This window comes from Erpetoichthys calabaricus, chromosome 1 (assembly GCF_900747795.2).
Source record: "Erpetoichthys calabaricus chromosome 1, fErpCal1.3, whole genome shotgun sequence".
Classification (NCBI taxonomy): domain Eukaryota; kingdom Metazoa; phylum Chordata; class Cladistia; order Polypteriformes; family Polypteridae; genus Erpetoichthys; species Erpetoichthys calabaricus.
The window spans coordinates 82857106-82875209 of record NC_041394.2 but is presented as its reverse complement, the minus strand read 5'-3'; the positions used below and the strand labels follow the sequence as shown (position 1 = coordinate 82875209).

Below are 18104 nucleotides of genomic sequence, written 5' to 3'. Positions count from 1 at the left end.
AAAGTTTTAAAAAATCATTTGTCACCCTTTAGAATCAAGAACAACTTTTGACATTACTGATCACTCAATTATTTTGAAAAAAGCTTAAAATTACGTTGGACAGTCAAACCAGGTCTGTGGTTTGCAGTTCATAGTTATCAAACAATTCTCAATATGTACAGGAATGTGATGTTTATCATTAAGTTCTAAAGGAAGAAACACTGCCCCTTTGGTCTCTTTACTGGGATCATTATAGTTATGGCATCGCACCTTCCAGATATAAGGCTCAAAAACCTAAATGTTCAGTTTTAGTCAGTTGATGTTCCGCTACATCATTATCCAAAAAAAAGCCTAATGATGTATAACGTAGAGATAAAACACATTCAGCATGTGCTGAATCTACCCCTGAATATTCTCACAGTGGGCTGTGCTATGTACACTCTCCAGGGGAGGTACTGAATTACCTTATCAGAACACTTCATCTGAAACCTCTCAATCCAGAGAGATAGAGGTGAATCAAGACATTGAATTATCAATAGCTACTTGTCTTTAAAAATAGAAATAAATAAAAATTCTATTATTAGTTAATGGGTATGCTGAAGACAATGGCAAGAATATTAGCTTTGTTGAATCAATGTTAAGATTTAGAGTTACCTTTGACTATATACATCTCTTTCATTATTCCACTATGCAAGTCAAATAAAAAATATATTAAAATTATGGTGTTTTACAACTTTACAAGATGCACACACATTAGTTAATGTATTTATCTCAAGAAGAACTGACAGCAGTGCTTTATTCACAGTAGTTTTAAATCATTCACCCTCTAGCTAATTCCAAATACTTCCGCTAGAATCATTACTTCTAAAAGGAACTATAACCATATAGCTTGTGCACTTTTATGTGATTAGTTATTTATTGAATTAACTAGCAAAACAATAACAGGAGATAAATGGAGGAATACAACCATAAAGATGAAAAACAATCAATTTGTGACAATCTGACCCCAACTTGAACCACAGGACATATTTTAGGTCAACTCAGTCCTGGAAGAAAATGAGGAAAAAGGAATCACAACCAAACCAACATGAAAAATTCAAATTGCAGTAGTTAAGGAAAGACGCACCATGGAGCACTAGGGAGTTACGATTTGAATAACGGAGTTGATGTAGTCCAGTTTTCAATTAATCTTTTGGATGCTCTATTGATCTACATTGCAAACAGTTCATACTAAATTAAATTACAGCAGGAATATCGCCCAGTTGTTAACATTATTGAGCTCTGCAACCTTCCAGAAGTAGTTCAGCTGCCAAAGTACTCAGAAAAAACAGCTTATGTTGGTGAATTGTAAAATGTAAAAAAAGAGAGGTGAAAGAGAAGTAGGGTTTGGGGGAATAAAGGACAGAGTAATATTTACAGAAAGAAATGAAGACAGAGAATTACATATGTTGAGACCAAAAACTAAAAACAGGAGGGTGGTACCTGAATATGTAGAGAAACATACCAGGGGCCTCATGTATAAACGGTGCGTATGCACAAAAATGTTACGTGCGAATGTTTCCACGCTCAAATCGCGATGTATAAAACCTTAACTTGGCGTAAAGCCACGCACATTTCCACGGTACCTCATACCCTGTCGTACACAAGTTCTCTGCTCGGTTTTGCAGAATGTCGGCACCCAGCGTCGAAGCAGTGCTACTGTTCCTGTATGGTTACCCTTTCTTTCTTAGATCCACATTCCTGACGTGGCTTTATAAATACACTGAAACTAACTGCATACTGTATTGTTTATTAGTGTAATGCATCTGATTATAATTAACCTGTAACAATATAATGGTCCAGGAAATAGCCATAGTATTCCAAAGACCATAACTGCTTTAGCGCTGTTACTCTCACTGCACCTTCTTTTTCTTCTTTCAGCTGCTCCTGTTAAGGGTTGCCACAGCGGATCATCTTTTTCTATATTACTCTCACTGCACCACTCGGAGTATTTATATCACTGTATCTGAGTTTGGAATCACAGCAGCAGCTGATCGGAAACAGAATTATCGGGATACAGCATCAAGCACACGCTGCCGAGCCTTTCCTGTACAGACCTCACGGTTCAGAAACAGTTTCATCCCAAGAACTTTAAATGCATTCAGTCAGTCCGTCAAGTGCTCCTTGTAGAACTGTTTGTACTTATAAGTACAATTACCTCACTGTAAACTTGCACAACAGTTATAATATTGCACAACCTGCGCCACTTTATAAAGCGCGTATTTACATATGATGACGGTATCATTTTTAAGATGAAATGCAGCAAGATATGTTGATTATATTATACAGATAAAACTTTAACTTCATTTAAATAATCTATATTGTTAATAATCAAACATGTGTGGACACGGTGCCGCAGCGCTGGCTAGTTCACGGATTATTCTATACCTCGTGCTTTATTCTTGCTGGGCTGGCGCGACACTGGTAGGATAGATAGATAGAATAATTAAACACGTACTACGAAGATATTTCAATGTTCCATAAACGTTTTGAAGAAACGAGAAGTTGAGAAACCCGTTTAAGAAGCAGGTAGTGATTCACACACATAGAGCTCATAGAAGATCAAATACAGAACAAAGCATTTAACGTGCTACTTTAGTGACGATGGGATTTGAGAAACTAGTAAATTAAACGATTTTAAGATGAAGTTTATGATGTTCTACTTTAATGGCAAAACAAACTGTGATTAAAGTGGAAATTTCAAGATTAAAGTTGACATATCATGCTTTTTTCCCCACTGTGTGCCTATTTTTTTGTCTGTACCCTAATAAGCTTTCATATGACACTCAGACGGTGGGCTACAACTCGCCTTTTCACGGCGACTTTGATATGTGACTTCTTTTTTATTTTGGGTACTGTGCGACTTTGTGAACTTGAGCTTTCGAGTTTCTCCGACACTCTATGTTACTCGATCAACTTTCTTTTGTTGATTATACCACTGTTTAAACCAACAAATAGTAAGTTTTTCTTTGCCTCCACTTGGTATTTGCTGAAATTCTTATATTTTCCCCCGTGCTTTTCCCATTGTCTTTTCAAAGAAGGCTAAGCTTAAGGGCTATTTATATTGATTTGCAAAATCATATTCAAAGAGGCGTAATTCTGGGTGGAGTTGGGGCGGGACAGCAGGCACGTGCACGTACGTTACTTTTCACACTGATCGGGATTTATGTAGCGGAAGAACGTGGAAATTGGCGAACGCACAGATTCCTGCATCTGGATTTTTTTGTGCGTAAGTACATTTCCGCTTTTGTGCTTACGTCATGTTATAGTGCCAATTCTACGCACGGCATTATGCATGAGGCCCCAGGTATATGAGTAGGCCATGAATGGTAGAATGTGTCAAGGAAAAGGTCATACAGTTGGCTGTTGCAGAAGGTGGTACAGTTTGTAAAGAATTTTAAACTGGTTGTATTAGCTTGGGTTTTTGAATTGTGTCTAAATTTTAAAAATACATGAGAGAGAGAGAGGAAGTGTTCAAAAGAGAAGAAAATGTTCTCTGGACCAAAGTACAATTAAGAACAGAGATTTGTTAGATGGTTTTAAAAGTAATAAATAAAATGAGTGGAGACAGTTTTTTTTTCTTGGGTAAGGAGAAGCAAGAAAGAAAATTCAGAGGGTGAGTAGGTAGAGGAGAAGTTACGGAATCCCTCATGTCCTATGCTCAGGAGAAAGTGCTAAAAAAAATGAATTATTTAAACTGAACATTGAGTACATGGAGTTGTGAAAGATGGGACAGTGACTGTGAGTTGTATCTGAGGAAGTCCATCCAAACTTGGCATCATCCCAACACACATATAGACTCTAAAGACTCCTTAAGTTAAGATGAAGAGAAGGGGCCATGTAAAGAAAAAGCATCTTCCTCTGTGAAGTGGGAGGAAAGGTTATCAGAAAATTTTCTGAAATCAGAATGAGTGGCACTGGAGGACTCAGTACATTTAAAAAAAGTCAGATGTAGTGTGGATAGTGGAGATAGTTGCAAAGGAGTTATTCTTTCTGAACATAAGTAGGATGGTTGACTTTGCCCCAGATACATGAAAACCAGGTTCTAGTATGGTGAATTTGAAATTTTGATCTTTAAAATACAGATATTGGCAACTAGGAGTACATACTCTTTATTGTCCACATGGGGGCACTCCCTTTCCAGAGATTACAGCTGAGATACAAGGTCTGCTATTCTGTGTAATTTGGAGCTTGCAAGATATGAGGAGAAAGTTATAGTAAAATTCTGAATCACGCCTCCCAAATATATTTTATGCAACTGTTTAGAGTGTCTAGACTAAACACCAGGAACACATGTAGTCTGACTAACTGCTAACTTTATACAAAAAAGTTTATTGTTATTAAGCTACTACCTTGGAGGATAGGGTTTAATAAGATCCAGCATGTTTGAGTGCCGGTAATGAACTTGATGGCCATTCTCTCCATGAAATTATATTAAGCTTAGCCTTACTCAATAAGAAAAAGGAAGTCTTAAACAACAGGAAAACAATACACTGGCATATAGCAGCACAGAGATTGGCAGTCTCAGAATTATAATCTCTTAAAGCCTGCTCAGGTCTGGCACCCAACCAAACTACTTCCCTCTTTAACCCATTCCCATAATGGAATAAAATTCAGCAGAGCAGAGGAAGACAATTAAATGCAGCATTTGGCAATCCTGATTGATGACATTAACAATGTAATGCTTCTGTCATCACACATCCACAAGAAACCAGCAAACCAGATGAATATACTGTGCATACAGTGCTGTGAAAGGTATTTACCCCTTCCTGATTTTCTCTATTTTTGCTTATTCATAACACTTAATTGCTTCTTATTTCTGAACAAATTTAGTATAATATAAAAGATAACCTGAGTAAACATAATAACTTTTAAAGGATCATTTGATTTATTGAAGGAAAAAAGATCAACACTACCTATATCACCCATGTGAAAAAGAAATTCCCCCCAAGACACTCAATCAACTAATGAACTAAATTTAAAAGATGAAAGGTTAAATTAGACTAGACGCACTCAAAACTGACTGCTGCCAACTCTATTGTATCTAAATATCACTTAAACAGAACCTTTACAGCAATGTGAAGGTAGCTAAAAGGCCTCAACAAGCACCACAAGGTGCCTCAATCAAAAGAAATTCCAGATGACCTGAGAGAGAAAGTTACTGAAAGGAGATGGGAAAGGGTTACAAAGCAATCTCTTAAAACCCTGGGACTCCAGTGAGCCACCATAAGAGCCGCCATTATCTCCAAGTGGATAAAACTTGGAACAGTGGTAAATCTGCCCAGGAGTGTCTGACCTAGAAAAATTACTCCAACAGTGTGTAGTGGTTACAACTTTAGACTTCAAACCCGAAGGTTGAGTGTTCAAATCCTGCTACTGACACTGTGCGACCATAAAAGTCTCTTCAAGGGCTTGTGCTGCAAATGGAAAAACAAAAGAAATGTAATCACTTGTATCTCAAATGTTGTAAGTTGCCTTGGAGACATTATAAGTAATCTTAAGGAACTGCAAGCTTCTCTCAGCTGAGCTGATGTCGGCATTCAAAAAAATACATTGATTATCCCCAAAACCTTTGGGTTAACATTTCATTTTAAAATAGTGTATTGTGCTTATTCGGGTTGTCTTTTGCATAGTACTAAATTTGTTTGGAGATCAGAAACAATTAAATTAAGAGGCAATACCATTTCAGGACACCGTACTTACTGTACATTAAAACACCAAATTACTGCAGGTGCATATACATTGTATCTAACCTTATAGTCTATTAAATATTTGAAAGGAAATAAAGACAGAATCCAGAAACACTCCTTAGACAACAATAACATTATTTAGCGAGTCTCCAGCCTGAAAGGAAATGATCATAAGTTCAGCCACAACTTGAACACACTAGCTTAATAAAGGCTGAAGGACCAATCGAGACAGTGTATTTTGAACATAATGCACCTCTTTCAGAACAAGTTAGCAGTCTGAAACCTCAAACGTAATAGTAAGAAGGGGAGGACCGGTTGAATTCACATGGCTTATGTGCCCTCAAAATCTCAAGGTCAAAGTTTAGAGGTGCTTGAGTAAAATATGTGAGAACAAATTAATTAGAATATCCTTATCAGTCCCTTCTTTCAGCACCACAATTATTTAGGTTGTCTCTGCAAAGCTCTATCCTCATGATCAATGAGATAGAGTTTTTGAGGCAGTAAACTCATTACACATCAATTTCAATCAACAACTGTGCTGGCCCATTAGAAATTTTTTTTTCAGTTTATGACAGTTTAATATTCTGAAAGATGAATTTTCAAGCTTTATGTTCGTGCACGTGTTAACTGCATTTCCTTGACTGAGAACATTTTTGTCCATTAAATTTTTAAGTCCATCACATGGTCTTCTGATAATCTTGGCAAGGGGTTAATGGTTGCATAAAGGCCTTGACTGGTTGCTAAAGACTGCTTCCCAAGAAGCACCACAATCCGTTTACTAAGACTCTCTTATAAATTTCAGCTCAGTACCTATACCTCATAGTCCTAGGTTATAGATCTGACCTGTGAACAAGTATAATCTAGTGATTTAGATTCTGGCATTCTTGTCTACAATTCATAGCTTTATCATCTTGATCCAATTCTCTGTCATTGCCTTTTGGCTCTAGTTGGAAAATAATACTCTAGTTAACAACTCCTTGCAGTTTGCACTTCACTTCGGGAATAATTTAGACCTCTGGTTTTCATTGCAAATCACAGTCTCTTGAGAAATCTGTTGTTTCTAGGTTATTTGTCAAAAGACACACACATCTCCTGGTTTGTTGCTATTTACATCTTAGCAGTTGCTCTAGTAATCCTACACTGATGGATTAAAGGCCAGAAGTCCAAATTCTTCTATGAGAACCCTGAATACAATGAGGACTGACTGAGGTCATTTATGCTAGGTAGAATGCCTAGAGGGGGCTGGGTGGTCTAGTGGCCTGGAACCCCTGCAGATTTAATTTTTTCTCCAGCTGTGTGGAGTTTTTTTTTTTTTTTTCCTGTCCTCCCTGGCCATCTGACCTTACTTTTATCCTATGTTAATTAGTGTTCCCTAAGTTTAATTCTTATTTATTTTGTCTTTTTTCTCTTTCTTCATCATGTAAATGACTTTAAGCTACATTATTTGTATGAAAATGTGCCATATAAATTAATGTTGTTGTTGTAGTGCTTTTTTGTCAGTCAATTATATAAAGGTATTTACTTGAGATAAAAAGGCACGTAGTTAGAATTTGTGCTGCATCATGTTTTCATGACTAGCATAACAACAATGGGGTACAGTGGACAGAAAAAATAAATATTATAAGTACTAAATAAAAGTTACAGTACAATCACACATCAAATGAAAATAAACACAGATGGAAGTTTCAGATGAGAACAAAAAGGAGGTACTGCAAGAGGCATCTAAACATTTCTTTTGTAATGCCTATCATTGACTATTATTTTTTTAACTAAAGTTTGTTTATAAGGTTAAAAATACAGTAATGACAAAATCGTCACATAAATAAAATAACTTTGATGTGACATCACTTCTAACAAAGACAATCAAAATATATACACCTTAAAAAAGAACTCCCAAGAGCGCAAGATTATGTCTACAGGCTGCAAATTAAAATCCTTTGTACATGACTGAACCATACTGTACCCATGGTGCTTTTATAGAAGAGTTATATTTTATGCAGCACTACAAAAAGGCTCAAAATTGAGAATTTCAGCAACAATTTAATCAATGAAATGCAAAAGGAACAAAGAGGAGGTGATTATTACCTGTCGCCTGATTGGTTGTTGCTTGTGCATATTAACAAATGACTCCATATCTTGATGTTCAAGCATCAAGAACCTAATAGAAATGAAATAAAATGATCAAAACTCTAGATTTAAAGGGTTTGTTGCAGTCCACTAAATGTCTCTACTACAGTATAATATAAAACCATTTTATGGTTTAACTACATCTAAAATTTCTGAAATAAATAGACTTCAACAAATCTAACTTGGTAGTACTTAAATGGTTAACACATTTTTTCCATTTACAATTCTTAAGTTAAAAAAAAAATGAAAAAAACATGGCATTCTAAAACTGTACTGTACTGTATATCATGCCAACATTGTATTTTTCAGGATCTATGTAGCCTGTGTGGCACCCGGACGGGGTTTATGCCTGGCCGGGACGCCCAGGAAGACAGGTGGAGGGCTCATTCCTCCTCCAGACCGCGAGGGGGCGTCCGCCCTGGTTGTATTGGGGGCCACTGGGGTGTGACCACGGGATTGCCGGTGCACACCTGGAACACATCCGGGTATGGATAAAAGGGGCTGCCTCCCTTCATTCGAGGCTGGAGTCGGGTGGAAGCAAGGACAATGTGATAGAAAGAGAGAAGGAGGCGGTCCGAAGAGGCAGAGTGGTTGGCCTGGACTTTGGGGAAGATTGGGGTTTATGGCATTGTAATTGTAAATAATAGTGAAAATAAATGTGTGTTGGGTGACATGAGCGTGTCTGCCTGTCTGTGTCTGAGCCAGTCTCCACAATGGCATCCCAGATGGGACGATCCGCCTGTTCCAAGGCGGGGAACTAATACTTTTTGTAGACTCCCTATTGTAATGGGACAATCTCATCTTCACATACATACATCCATCCCATTTTCTCAAACTCGCTTTATCCAAGCCAGGGTTGCAGGGAAGCTAACGCCTATTACAGCAAGCAAAGGGCACAAGACAGGCACAACCCCTGGACAGGGCACCAGTCCATCACAGGGTGAACACACAGACATACACACATACACCCACAGGCCAATTTAGCATTGCCAGCCACCCAACCTACATGTCTTTGGACTGTGGGAGGAAACCTGAACACCTGGAAGTAACCTATGTGGACACAGGGAGAACCCAGGGCATGAGACCTGGTTTCCTTACTGTGAGGCAGGAGCACTACTACTACGCCACCATGCCACCCTTTACACACATTAGAGACAAAAAAATTCTTATCAGCACAATGTTTTACAGATAGAATCTATCAGATGTTGAAAATGGTCCTCTTTGTTCAATACAGACTTTCTCTTGGGTGTTATTCAGAATACCCAGCATCTCCTCAAGACACATTAAATATAAGAAACTGTAGTTAACAGACATGTACTTAATTATGTTCAGTTTCATTTAATAATTATAAACAAGGATTATGAATTTGTATATATAAAGTTTGTATATATAAAGTTATAGTGGAATTCTGAATGATGCATAGTGAGAGTCAATGATGCCATTATGTTTTTATTAATTACTGTCATCATTACTTACAAAGAAACATTAAAACTTACTTTAAGGATCTGACAGACAGTGGAACTTGAGCTTTGTTTCTGAAATGAAAAAGCAGGTACACCAAAAAGTTTGTGAGCAGTGTGAAATAGATTTATTGGAATAACAACAGTGATTTCATTTTTTAGAAAGCCAAATTTGGCAAATTATACATCAATCTACAAAAAATATTATGAATCTTAAAATAAATTAATCCAATTTGAATATACTCAAAAAAGTCAAGTAGTCATTGTAACAGTAAATATTGGTATATATTTGAAAATGACTTTACACTTCTAAAAATACATTGGAAAAAAAGAATAATCAAACCCTGCATCACCTTACCGGATACCTTCCAACATTTCTTTTAGGGACATTGGATCAATTTTATCCTAAAAAACAAAAGTAAACCAAAAGAAACATATACAGTAAGTAGAAAATATAATCTTACATAGCATAACTGAAAATGAAATGTTTCACATGATGCCCTAATCCAAGATGAACAGTTATTTTACAGTTTGGATGAAATGCAGGACAACACTTCACTGAGAAATTTAATACTACAGATATATGCCTTCAAAGAAATCAGATTTATAAGTTTTTGATCTACACTTTAAAGTAACCCAAAATTGTCAGTCTCTACTTCCTTCTTGATGGTCTGGCAGAAAAGTTAGCTTTTCCATTACTGTAGTCATTCATTCCTTTATTTTCATAACAGCTAATATATTTCTTACTTAAATTACTTACTTAAATGTTAACATTATTCAAAGTTATTGTCTGTTTTTACCTGCATTTTTATTACTCTTTAATGTTGTTTTTGTATCAGTATGCTGCTGCTGGAGTATGTGAATTTCCCCTTGGGATTAATAAAGTATCTATCTATCTATCTATCTAAATAAACAACATTGTTTGTAGCTAACTGTAGATACAACCATCTTGCATGGCTTATTGTTTTTTCTTTACATATAAACAATCCATTTTTGTTAAACAAGTAAATGAAAAATTTACCTCACGGGCTTGACTCCAGACCTCCTGTTCTAATTCATTGACTTCTAGAGGAGGCAGAGTAAACTTAAAATATGGCCTTAGGTTCTTATATACATAGATGAAGGGTCCAGATGCCACAGCAATAGCTGGAGTACGAGGCTCATTCTGGTCCATGTGAAATGCCACCAGCCCAGTTGGTAAATCCAGAAGGGTGTTCTCAGTCATCAAGCTTGTTCCTTTGAAAACCTTCAGCTTCATATTGGAGGCTCCGGAACCCAAGTCTCCCACCACCAGCTTTTGGAAAAAAGAAAGACCATAAATGATTCATTTTTCAACTTGATCATCCAGTTCAGAGTCACAGTAAGGCAGTACCTGTCCTAGTGCTGGGCGGTATACCGGTTCATACCGAAATCCATTTTTTTATTTTTGTTATGATATGGATTTTTCTTATACCGCAACACCGGTTTAAATTGCATAAACAACGTTCGGAACGTGGCACAGCGGGAAACTGTTTAAGGGGGACCTTTTTCACTGCTACACCGCTAAACAGGCGTGCAATAGAGTACATGCGGTAGTGGAGGTATTGCGGGGTTAAAATGGGCAGAGAACATTCTGAAACTGAAGCTATAGCAGACGATAAAGTTGAAAATGATGAAACAGAAGAACTTTTGCTGGAAAATGGAGTCACATCTGTTGTCTGGAGATACTTTGGATTTAAAAAGTCGGATGTGGACCATTATGTTCAAATGTGTGAATACTGTTTCTATACTACTGGATAATACTGCAAGCCAAGTTGTACTTATTTTTTTCAACACTGTGTTATGTACCCGAGTACTGTGTAATAGTGTGACGGCATGCTGAGTTTATTCTCGACATTTCCACTTTAATCTCGATGTTTATGATGAGAATAAAGTCGACATGTTGACTTTATTCTCGACATTTCCACTTTAATCTCGACGTTTAGGATGAGATTAAAGTCGACATGTTGACTTTATTCTCGTAAATTGTTATTAAAGTAGGGCATCGTAAACTAAACTTCATCTTAAAATGAATATTTAATTTACTAGATTTTCTCAAACCCCATCATAAGTTATGTAGCACATTAAATGCTTTGTGTTAAGTGTTCCCGTAGCCATGTTAATTGCTACGTGCTTCTTAAACGGACTTCCTCTTGCACTAAAAGGAGGTGCAGGCAGCACACAGAATACATTAATGATATTCCTGTTCCCTGAACATTTAGAATGCTAAGATAAATACTTGATATAATTTCAATGATGAAATGCATTAAAGCATGTATTAATCATGTGGGGGCATGGTGGCGTGGAGGTTGCACTGCTGCCTCGCAGCAATGGGGTCCCGGTTGTTCCTTGCTTTGAATTTGCATGTTTTTCTGGTGGGTTTACTCTGCGTGCTTCAGTTTTCTTTCAAAGTCATGTAGGATGTGAGGTTTTGTTATGCTATATTAACCCTGCTAGTATATGCATTGCTCGTATTCAACCTGCGATGTGCTGGTGCCACGTTCAGGATTTGCTCCTGCCTCGCACACAATGCTTACTGGGATGGGCACAACCCTGAATGGATGGCATAACTAAACATGTATAATGAAGATTTTTTTAAAGTACTGAACACTCTGTGGTCTAAGTTTATAACTATGTTTAATTTCACAAACATGTTTATCGTGTGGTGATTGGTTATGTGGAGAAAGAAAAAGGAAAGATAGGAATTGCGGGTTTGTACATCAGACAGAGACCGCACGCATGCAATAAAGAAAGCCCGCTCAGAAGAACATGCATTGAATTCTGTGTTCGTGTCTCCGACCACCAGATCACAAACCCAATATTGACACAATATTTAAGTTAAACCTGTGCGATACCCATTCATACATCCAGTTTTTTGGAACCTCGTCACTCCTGCCATAAAGTTCTCTACACTGAACGTACAGCTGGGGACCCCTTACTGCTAGGGAGCAGCACTACCGTGCATGTTTAATACCTGCTTTAATGCATTTCATCATGAAAATTTACCTTCGCATTCTACATTTTCAGAGAGCAGGAATATCATGAAGTGAATGTATTCTGTGTGGCGATCGCTGCCGGCGCCTCCTCTTAGTGTAGAGGAAGTCAGTTTAAGAAGCGCGTACAGCGATTAACAACTGGGTTGGGGAACACTTAACATTAAGCATTTAATGTGCTACATTAACTTATGACGGGATTTGAGAAAATCTAGTAAATTAAACATTGATTTTAGGATGAAGTTTAGTTTATGACATTCTACTTTAATGACAAAATAAACTATGAGAATAAAGTGGAAATGTCGACTTTAATCTCGATATATAGTTTTTTTTTTTCTTCACTGTGGCCCTAATATGCTTCCGTAGGGCTATAACACAAATAGCATAATAAATGCAAGTTGCACTTTTATTATTTATGTATATAGCTTAGCTTGAAGCAAGGTCCATATTAATGCAGTTTGCCTTAATGATGGTTCAGTTGGTAAAGATGTTATCACCAAGTTGCATTTGTTTTGTTTTATTTTAATTTGGTGAATACTGTGTAATGCACCTGGGCTTTGAAGTCTTGGAAGTAATAGTATTATTACTGGAAGCTGCACTATTATTTATTGTATTGTTGTTATTTATTAGTTTAAATATTATGCAGTTTAATGATGGTAAAGTTGTTTAAAAAGTCACTTTAACGTGTCAGTGGACAGAGATTGATCACATTAATAAAGTGTAATTGGTTTATAAAAAATATTTACTATTTATTCCTTTTCTAAGACATGTTCAGTGCAATACAACTTTTGACAAGCACCTCTGGATATTTTACTAAGTCTAAATGCCTCTTTGGATGGTTGAAAATATGTTGTCAAAATTTTAGTTTAAGTTGTTTGCAAAATTTGTTCAATAAAAAGGGTCTATATTTTGACTGCATCTGTCATGCAATGTGATTCCTTCTCTTCATTAGTGCCTCTCCCTTGAAAACTATCACTTTATGGGGCCATGCAAAAATGTATTAATACTTGTGTGCACATTAAAATGTTTTGTTGTACAATGTACAATTCTCTGTGGTGGGTTGGCACCCTGCCCGGGATTGGTTCCTGCCTTGTGCCCTGTGTTGGCTGGGATTGGCTCCAGCAGACCCCCGTGACCCTTTGTTCGGATTCACTGGGTTGGAAAATGGATGGATGGATGGATGTACAATTCTCATGACAGTGGAATAGGTTATTCTTAGCCAGTAATTGCAGTGGAAAATGTGGTTAACATCCACTCATGCATGGGAAAAAAAATACCGTCCAATACTGTGAAACCGATATAATTTAGAAAAATACCGTGATATAGAATTTTGGTCATACCACCCAGCACTAACATGTCCTACTGGCAGAACTGGGTGCATGCAGAAACCTTATGCATGAAGAAATCCTAAACAGGACATTAGTCCATTGCAGGGCGCATTTACATTCACACCAGCTCATAATGTGCCAATTTAGTGTCTCCACTTACCATAACATGTATGTATTTAGGGTGTGAGAGAAGAAATGGAGAACTCATCAAGAAACCCACAGAGATACTGGGAGATGGTTAATATTTTTTTTATCTGAATGAGTAGTTGATGTACGGTGGTGCAGTGTTTACTGATGCTGTTACATTCCTGGCCAACAGTGAGTGAGTCAGTGAGTGAGTATTGGGGTATGTATGTATGTATGTATGTATGTGCCTTTTGGCAGTCTGGTGTACCACACTGTTTGTCTGCTGTTGTCTTGCACTTGTTATTATCAAGATAGTTTTTTACCTTGTACTGGAATACAAGTGATGTTAAAATAAATGAATGAAGGAATTTATTTCCCCAAAGGTGTCTTCTAATTTTATTTTGTACACTAACTAATGAAAAAATAAATGATGAAATTTTAAAATAAACATTCCAATAGTACATGTAACCTGAATTATGACCTTCTTCAGCGGAGATTGATCTTTACTGTTTAAGTAAGTCTTCTATAAAAATACTATCTCTGCTCTCAAGGAGGAAAGGCATGAAAGCGCTCTTCTGTCGGTTTATGATTATTACCGAGATCCATGACATTCCAGCTAACAAAATGTATAGAACAATCCAGATTAACCTGCTTTGTATTTTAGGAGTCATTTTTCACTATTAAGATAGAAAGATGGGATCCTCTCAAATGAGAACTTCAACCAGACCTAACATATTTATACTTATTGGGCTTTTCTACAACTAAAACAGCCAATAAAATCTCAGAACAGTATAGTCAGCATAGAATGAGAAAAAATAGGTACTTTTGTCGCTACATAGCCTAATCCCCATCCTCCAAAAAGTTGAATTATTACTAATGCTGACTGTTTAACTTGTATGTTTCACTTACAAATCGTTATTCTTTGGTTAATTTACAAAGTCATTAATTCTGAATCCATTTATTCCAAAACAGACTCAAGAATAGAATAATACGATATAGGCAATATTGGGCACAAGGGAACACTAACTGACAAAGCAAGTTCAGTCAGCCAAACATGCATGTGTTTGGGATATTGAAGGAGAACTAGAGTACTCTTAGAAAACCTGCACAGACACAAGGAAAATGTACAAGCTCCGACCAGTGCCAGAGCTGTAATCGGAACCAAGGAGCTGCAAGCCAGTAGCACTAACCATTTTACCTCCCTAAGTTATCAGTCGACAGATAGATTTTTCCAGCAATATCATTCTTACTGCCTTGCAAAATACTATACAGTTAGCTAATAAATATATTTAAGTAAAAGTAAAATTTAAAAGACCTTTGAGTATCATAAACATAGACTAGGATAAGATAAAACTGAAATACTACATAGTTTATCCAGTGTAAATCTGTATTATTGGAAAATTATACAGCACACATGGTGTGGCTCTTAATTAAACTGTTCCAAATTCAACTAGTAATTTAAGATTCCACAGCGGGTTAATAGTTACCTCCTCGTAGGAAACAGCTACACAAACACCAATTTCTATGGTTACACGTGTTTGTTTATTTTCTTGGTAAAAAAAATATCCATTCATTAATTTTCTGAACATTGTTTTTTTATTACTGGGCCAAAGGGAGCAGCAGGTGAAATAGGAGCAAGGCACAAACCAGCATTGGACATTTGAGTACTGAGAAAAGTGCTATATAAATGTAATGAATTATTATTATTATTATTATATAAGCCATTCATGCACATACCAATATTTATTCATAATGGACCAATTTACAGTCACCAATTACCTAAAAAGCATGTATTTGGAATGTAGAAAGAAATGAGAAGATGAAGAAAAACCATATGAACACAGCACAAAAATAAAGATTTCCACAAACCATGAAAAGTTATGCTGTGACCACTATCTAATGCTGAAAGCAACATACAATTAATAAAATACTATATTAAAACAACTGTTCAACCCAGCCTCACACAGAAGGTAAAATGTAAGTTAAATGCGTAAAATATAAGATCTGACACAAATTTCCCGTGGTGGCAGAAAATAATGTATTTTTTAGTCATTTTTAGCATCTAGTGCTTCTTGGCTTGTTAAGCCTTAGCAAGATTTTACTGTGAAATCAAGTGCAAGATTTAGATACATACAAGTAATTTTACAAAGAATAATTCATACAATGTAGGTAAAATTCCATTATAACGAATATCTTTACAATGAAATTTTCATTACAACGAAGTATTTTTATGGTCCTGACAGCTTCCTCATATGACAGGAGTCTATAGAAATCTCATTACTACGAAGTACATTCAGCAGATACTTTCATTATAACGAAGTGCACAAAAGACCTTGAAATGCCTGAATGAATCATCCACAGAGTAGTTAGTTCTGTGGCCGCAGCTCAGTTGTGCACAACGATCCCCAAACAGAAACACTGTAATTTTTTTTTCTTTCTTCGAACTTTCCTTGTACTGTTTTTTTTTTTGCCTTTTTTGTTTCGTGTGGTTTTCAGTGATACCTTTTACTTATTGCTTGTCAACATTTGAAAAACATCCATTGGAATTTAACTCATTCTCACCCTCCTATAGAAACCTCAGACACGAAAAAACGATAACAGTTCATATTAGAGAAAAAAAAACAAACTAATTTTTTGCAGCCCTCGATTGCTGCAAAAAGAAAAAAGATGTTGCCAGTGAATTCGGAATTTCGCCATTGACACTGTCAACTTTCTTGAAAGACAGCAAAAAAAGTAGAAAAATCTCGGGTTGCAAACGTATGTGAACTGCCGCATTTGAAGATGTCGAAAAAGCCGTTTTTATGTGGTTCAGTGATGCTCGTTCAAGAAACATTCCTATTAATGCGGCATTCATTCAAGAAAATGTGAGGTTTGTAAACTCTCTTGGGACCTCCCCCAACTAGACAGCAAGCCGAAGAGTGTCCCGAAGTGCGATCTCCGCATCTGTACGGGTCAATAGCAGGCTCACAGATATGCTGCATCTCTCCGCCAAAGTAAACAGAAAAGATCTCGATGGGCGATGCAAGGTTAGGAGCACGTAAATTGTAAATGCAGATACTGTAACAGGATTACTTGATCACTGACCTGGCCACGATCCTGCCTGACTGCTATGTCTGTGTATAGCAGAGTGGCAGATCATGCTACAATAAATAACTGTGCCGTTCCTGTTTCAAGCTGAATAAAGCTGGTTTTGCTAAAGTACTGACACTAAACCTCGTGTTTTGGGGTGCAAGACAGGGACTTATATCGCGACCCCGATCTTTTATGATTTGCTTCTGTGGCGCTTCACTGCAGCAATGCGAGCCTCCTATTGCCCTGCCCCAGCAATGGACAATCTTCCACAGACACTGCAATCACACTTCAGGACACACTTCAGCATGTCGTTCCCGTTGGGTGGGGAGTGGGGGGGGTCTCAAAAGAGTTCAGAAACATCACAATATGAAGAAGAAATAATGATTCGGCTCCTGACTGATAACTGTGCTGCCCACAACATGCTTTCACATTCAGATAATGTTCGCTTTGAATACCTCCCACCCAATTCCACAGCAGCGCTTCAGCCATTGGATTTGGGCATCATTCGCACCCTGAAAGTGTATTATCGCAAGAAAAAATTCTCGTCAGCCTAACTTGTAGGCAGGAGGTGATTAAAAGTAACGCGAAAGAAGCTATTGAAATGATTGCAAACGCCTGGATACAAGTTAAAGAAAGCACTATAGTAACAAATACAGAATCTCATTATAACGAAATATTCATTACAAAGAGATATTTTTTTGGTTCCTGGGAGTTTGTTATAATGGAATTTTACCTGTAATAATAAATATTTCAATAGTTTAGAAATAATATTGAAATAATATAAAGTTTGTAGATTATAACATACTAATCAATCAATAATATAAAATACTGTATGTAGTTTATAACATACTAATCAATCACTGAAAGACAAATGAGGGTTGAGTGGTACACATACTCCAGCTCAGGCACAGATCTCATCATAAATTCCAATGCTGTTTTTATTGCAGCTGGCGACTTTAATCAATGCAATTTACGGACTGTACTTCCTAAATACCATCAACACGTGAACATTCCCACCTGAGAAGAACACACTGGATCATGTTTACAGCAGTGCATACAGGGCTGCACCCTGCCCCCACTTTGGACACTCAGACCACATCTCTCTGTCCCTGTACCCAGCCTACAGACAAAGGCTGAAACAAACAAACCCTATTATTAAGCAAGTTAAACTTTGGACCCCAGAAACTGAGAGCACCCCGCAGGACTGTTTTGCCCAGACAGACTGGGATGTGTTTAGGGTTGCAGCCACTCTGGAGGACTCTTATCAGCATA

General features: G+C 37.0%; 1 protein-coding gene across 1 annotated transcript in view; it reads right to left on the bottom strand.

Annotated features, from left to right (window-relative positions):
- bbs1 (Bardet-Biedl syndrome 1) overlaps positions 1–18104 on the bottom strand; it is a 71201-nt gene that overhangs the window by 30862 nt on the left and 22235 nt on the right. The window contains exons 4-7 of the mRNA XM_028803014.2: positions 10317–10589; positions 9654–9700; positions 9332–9370; positions 7794–7866 (exon numbers count right to left, since the gene is read on the bottom strand). Of these exons, the coding sequence (XP_028658847.1) occupies positions 7794–7866; positions 9332–9370; positions 9654–9700; positions 10317–10589 (432 nt within the window). The remainder of the gene's footprint in view (positions 1–7793; positions 7867–9331; positions 9371–9653; positions 9701–10316; positions 10590–18104) is intronic.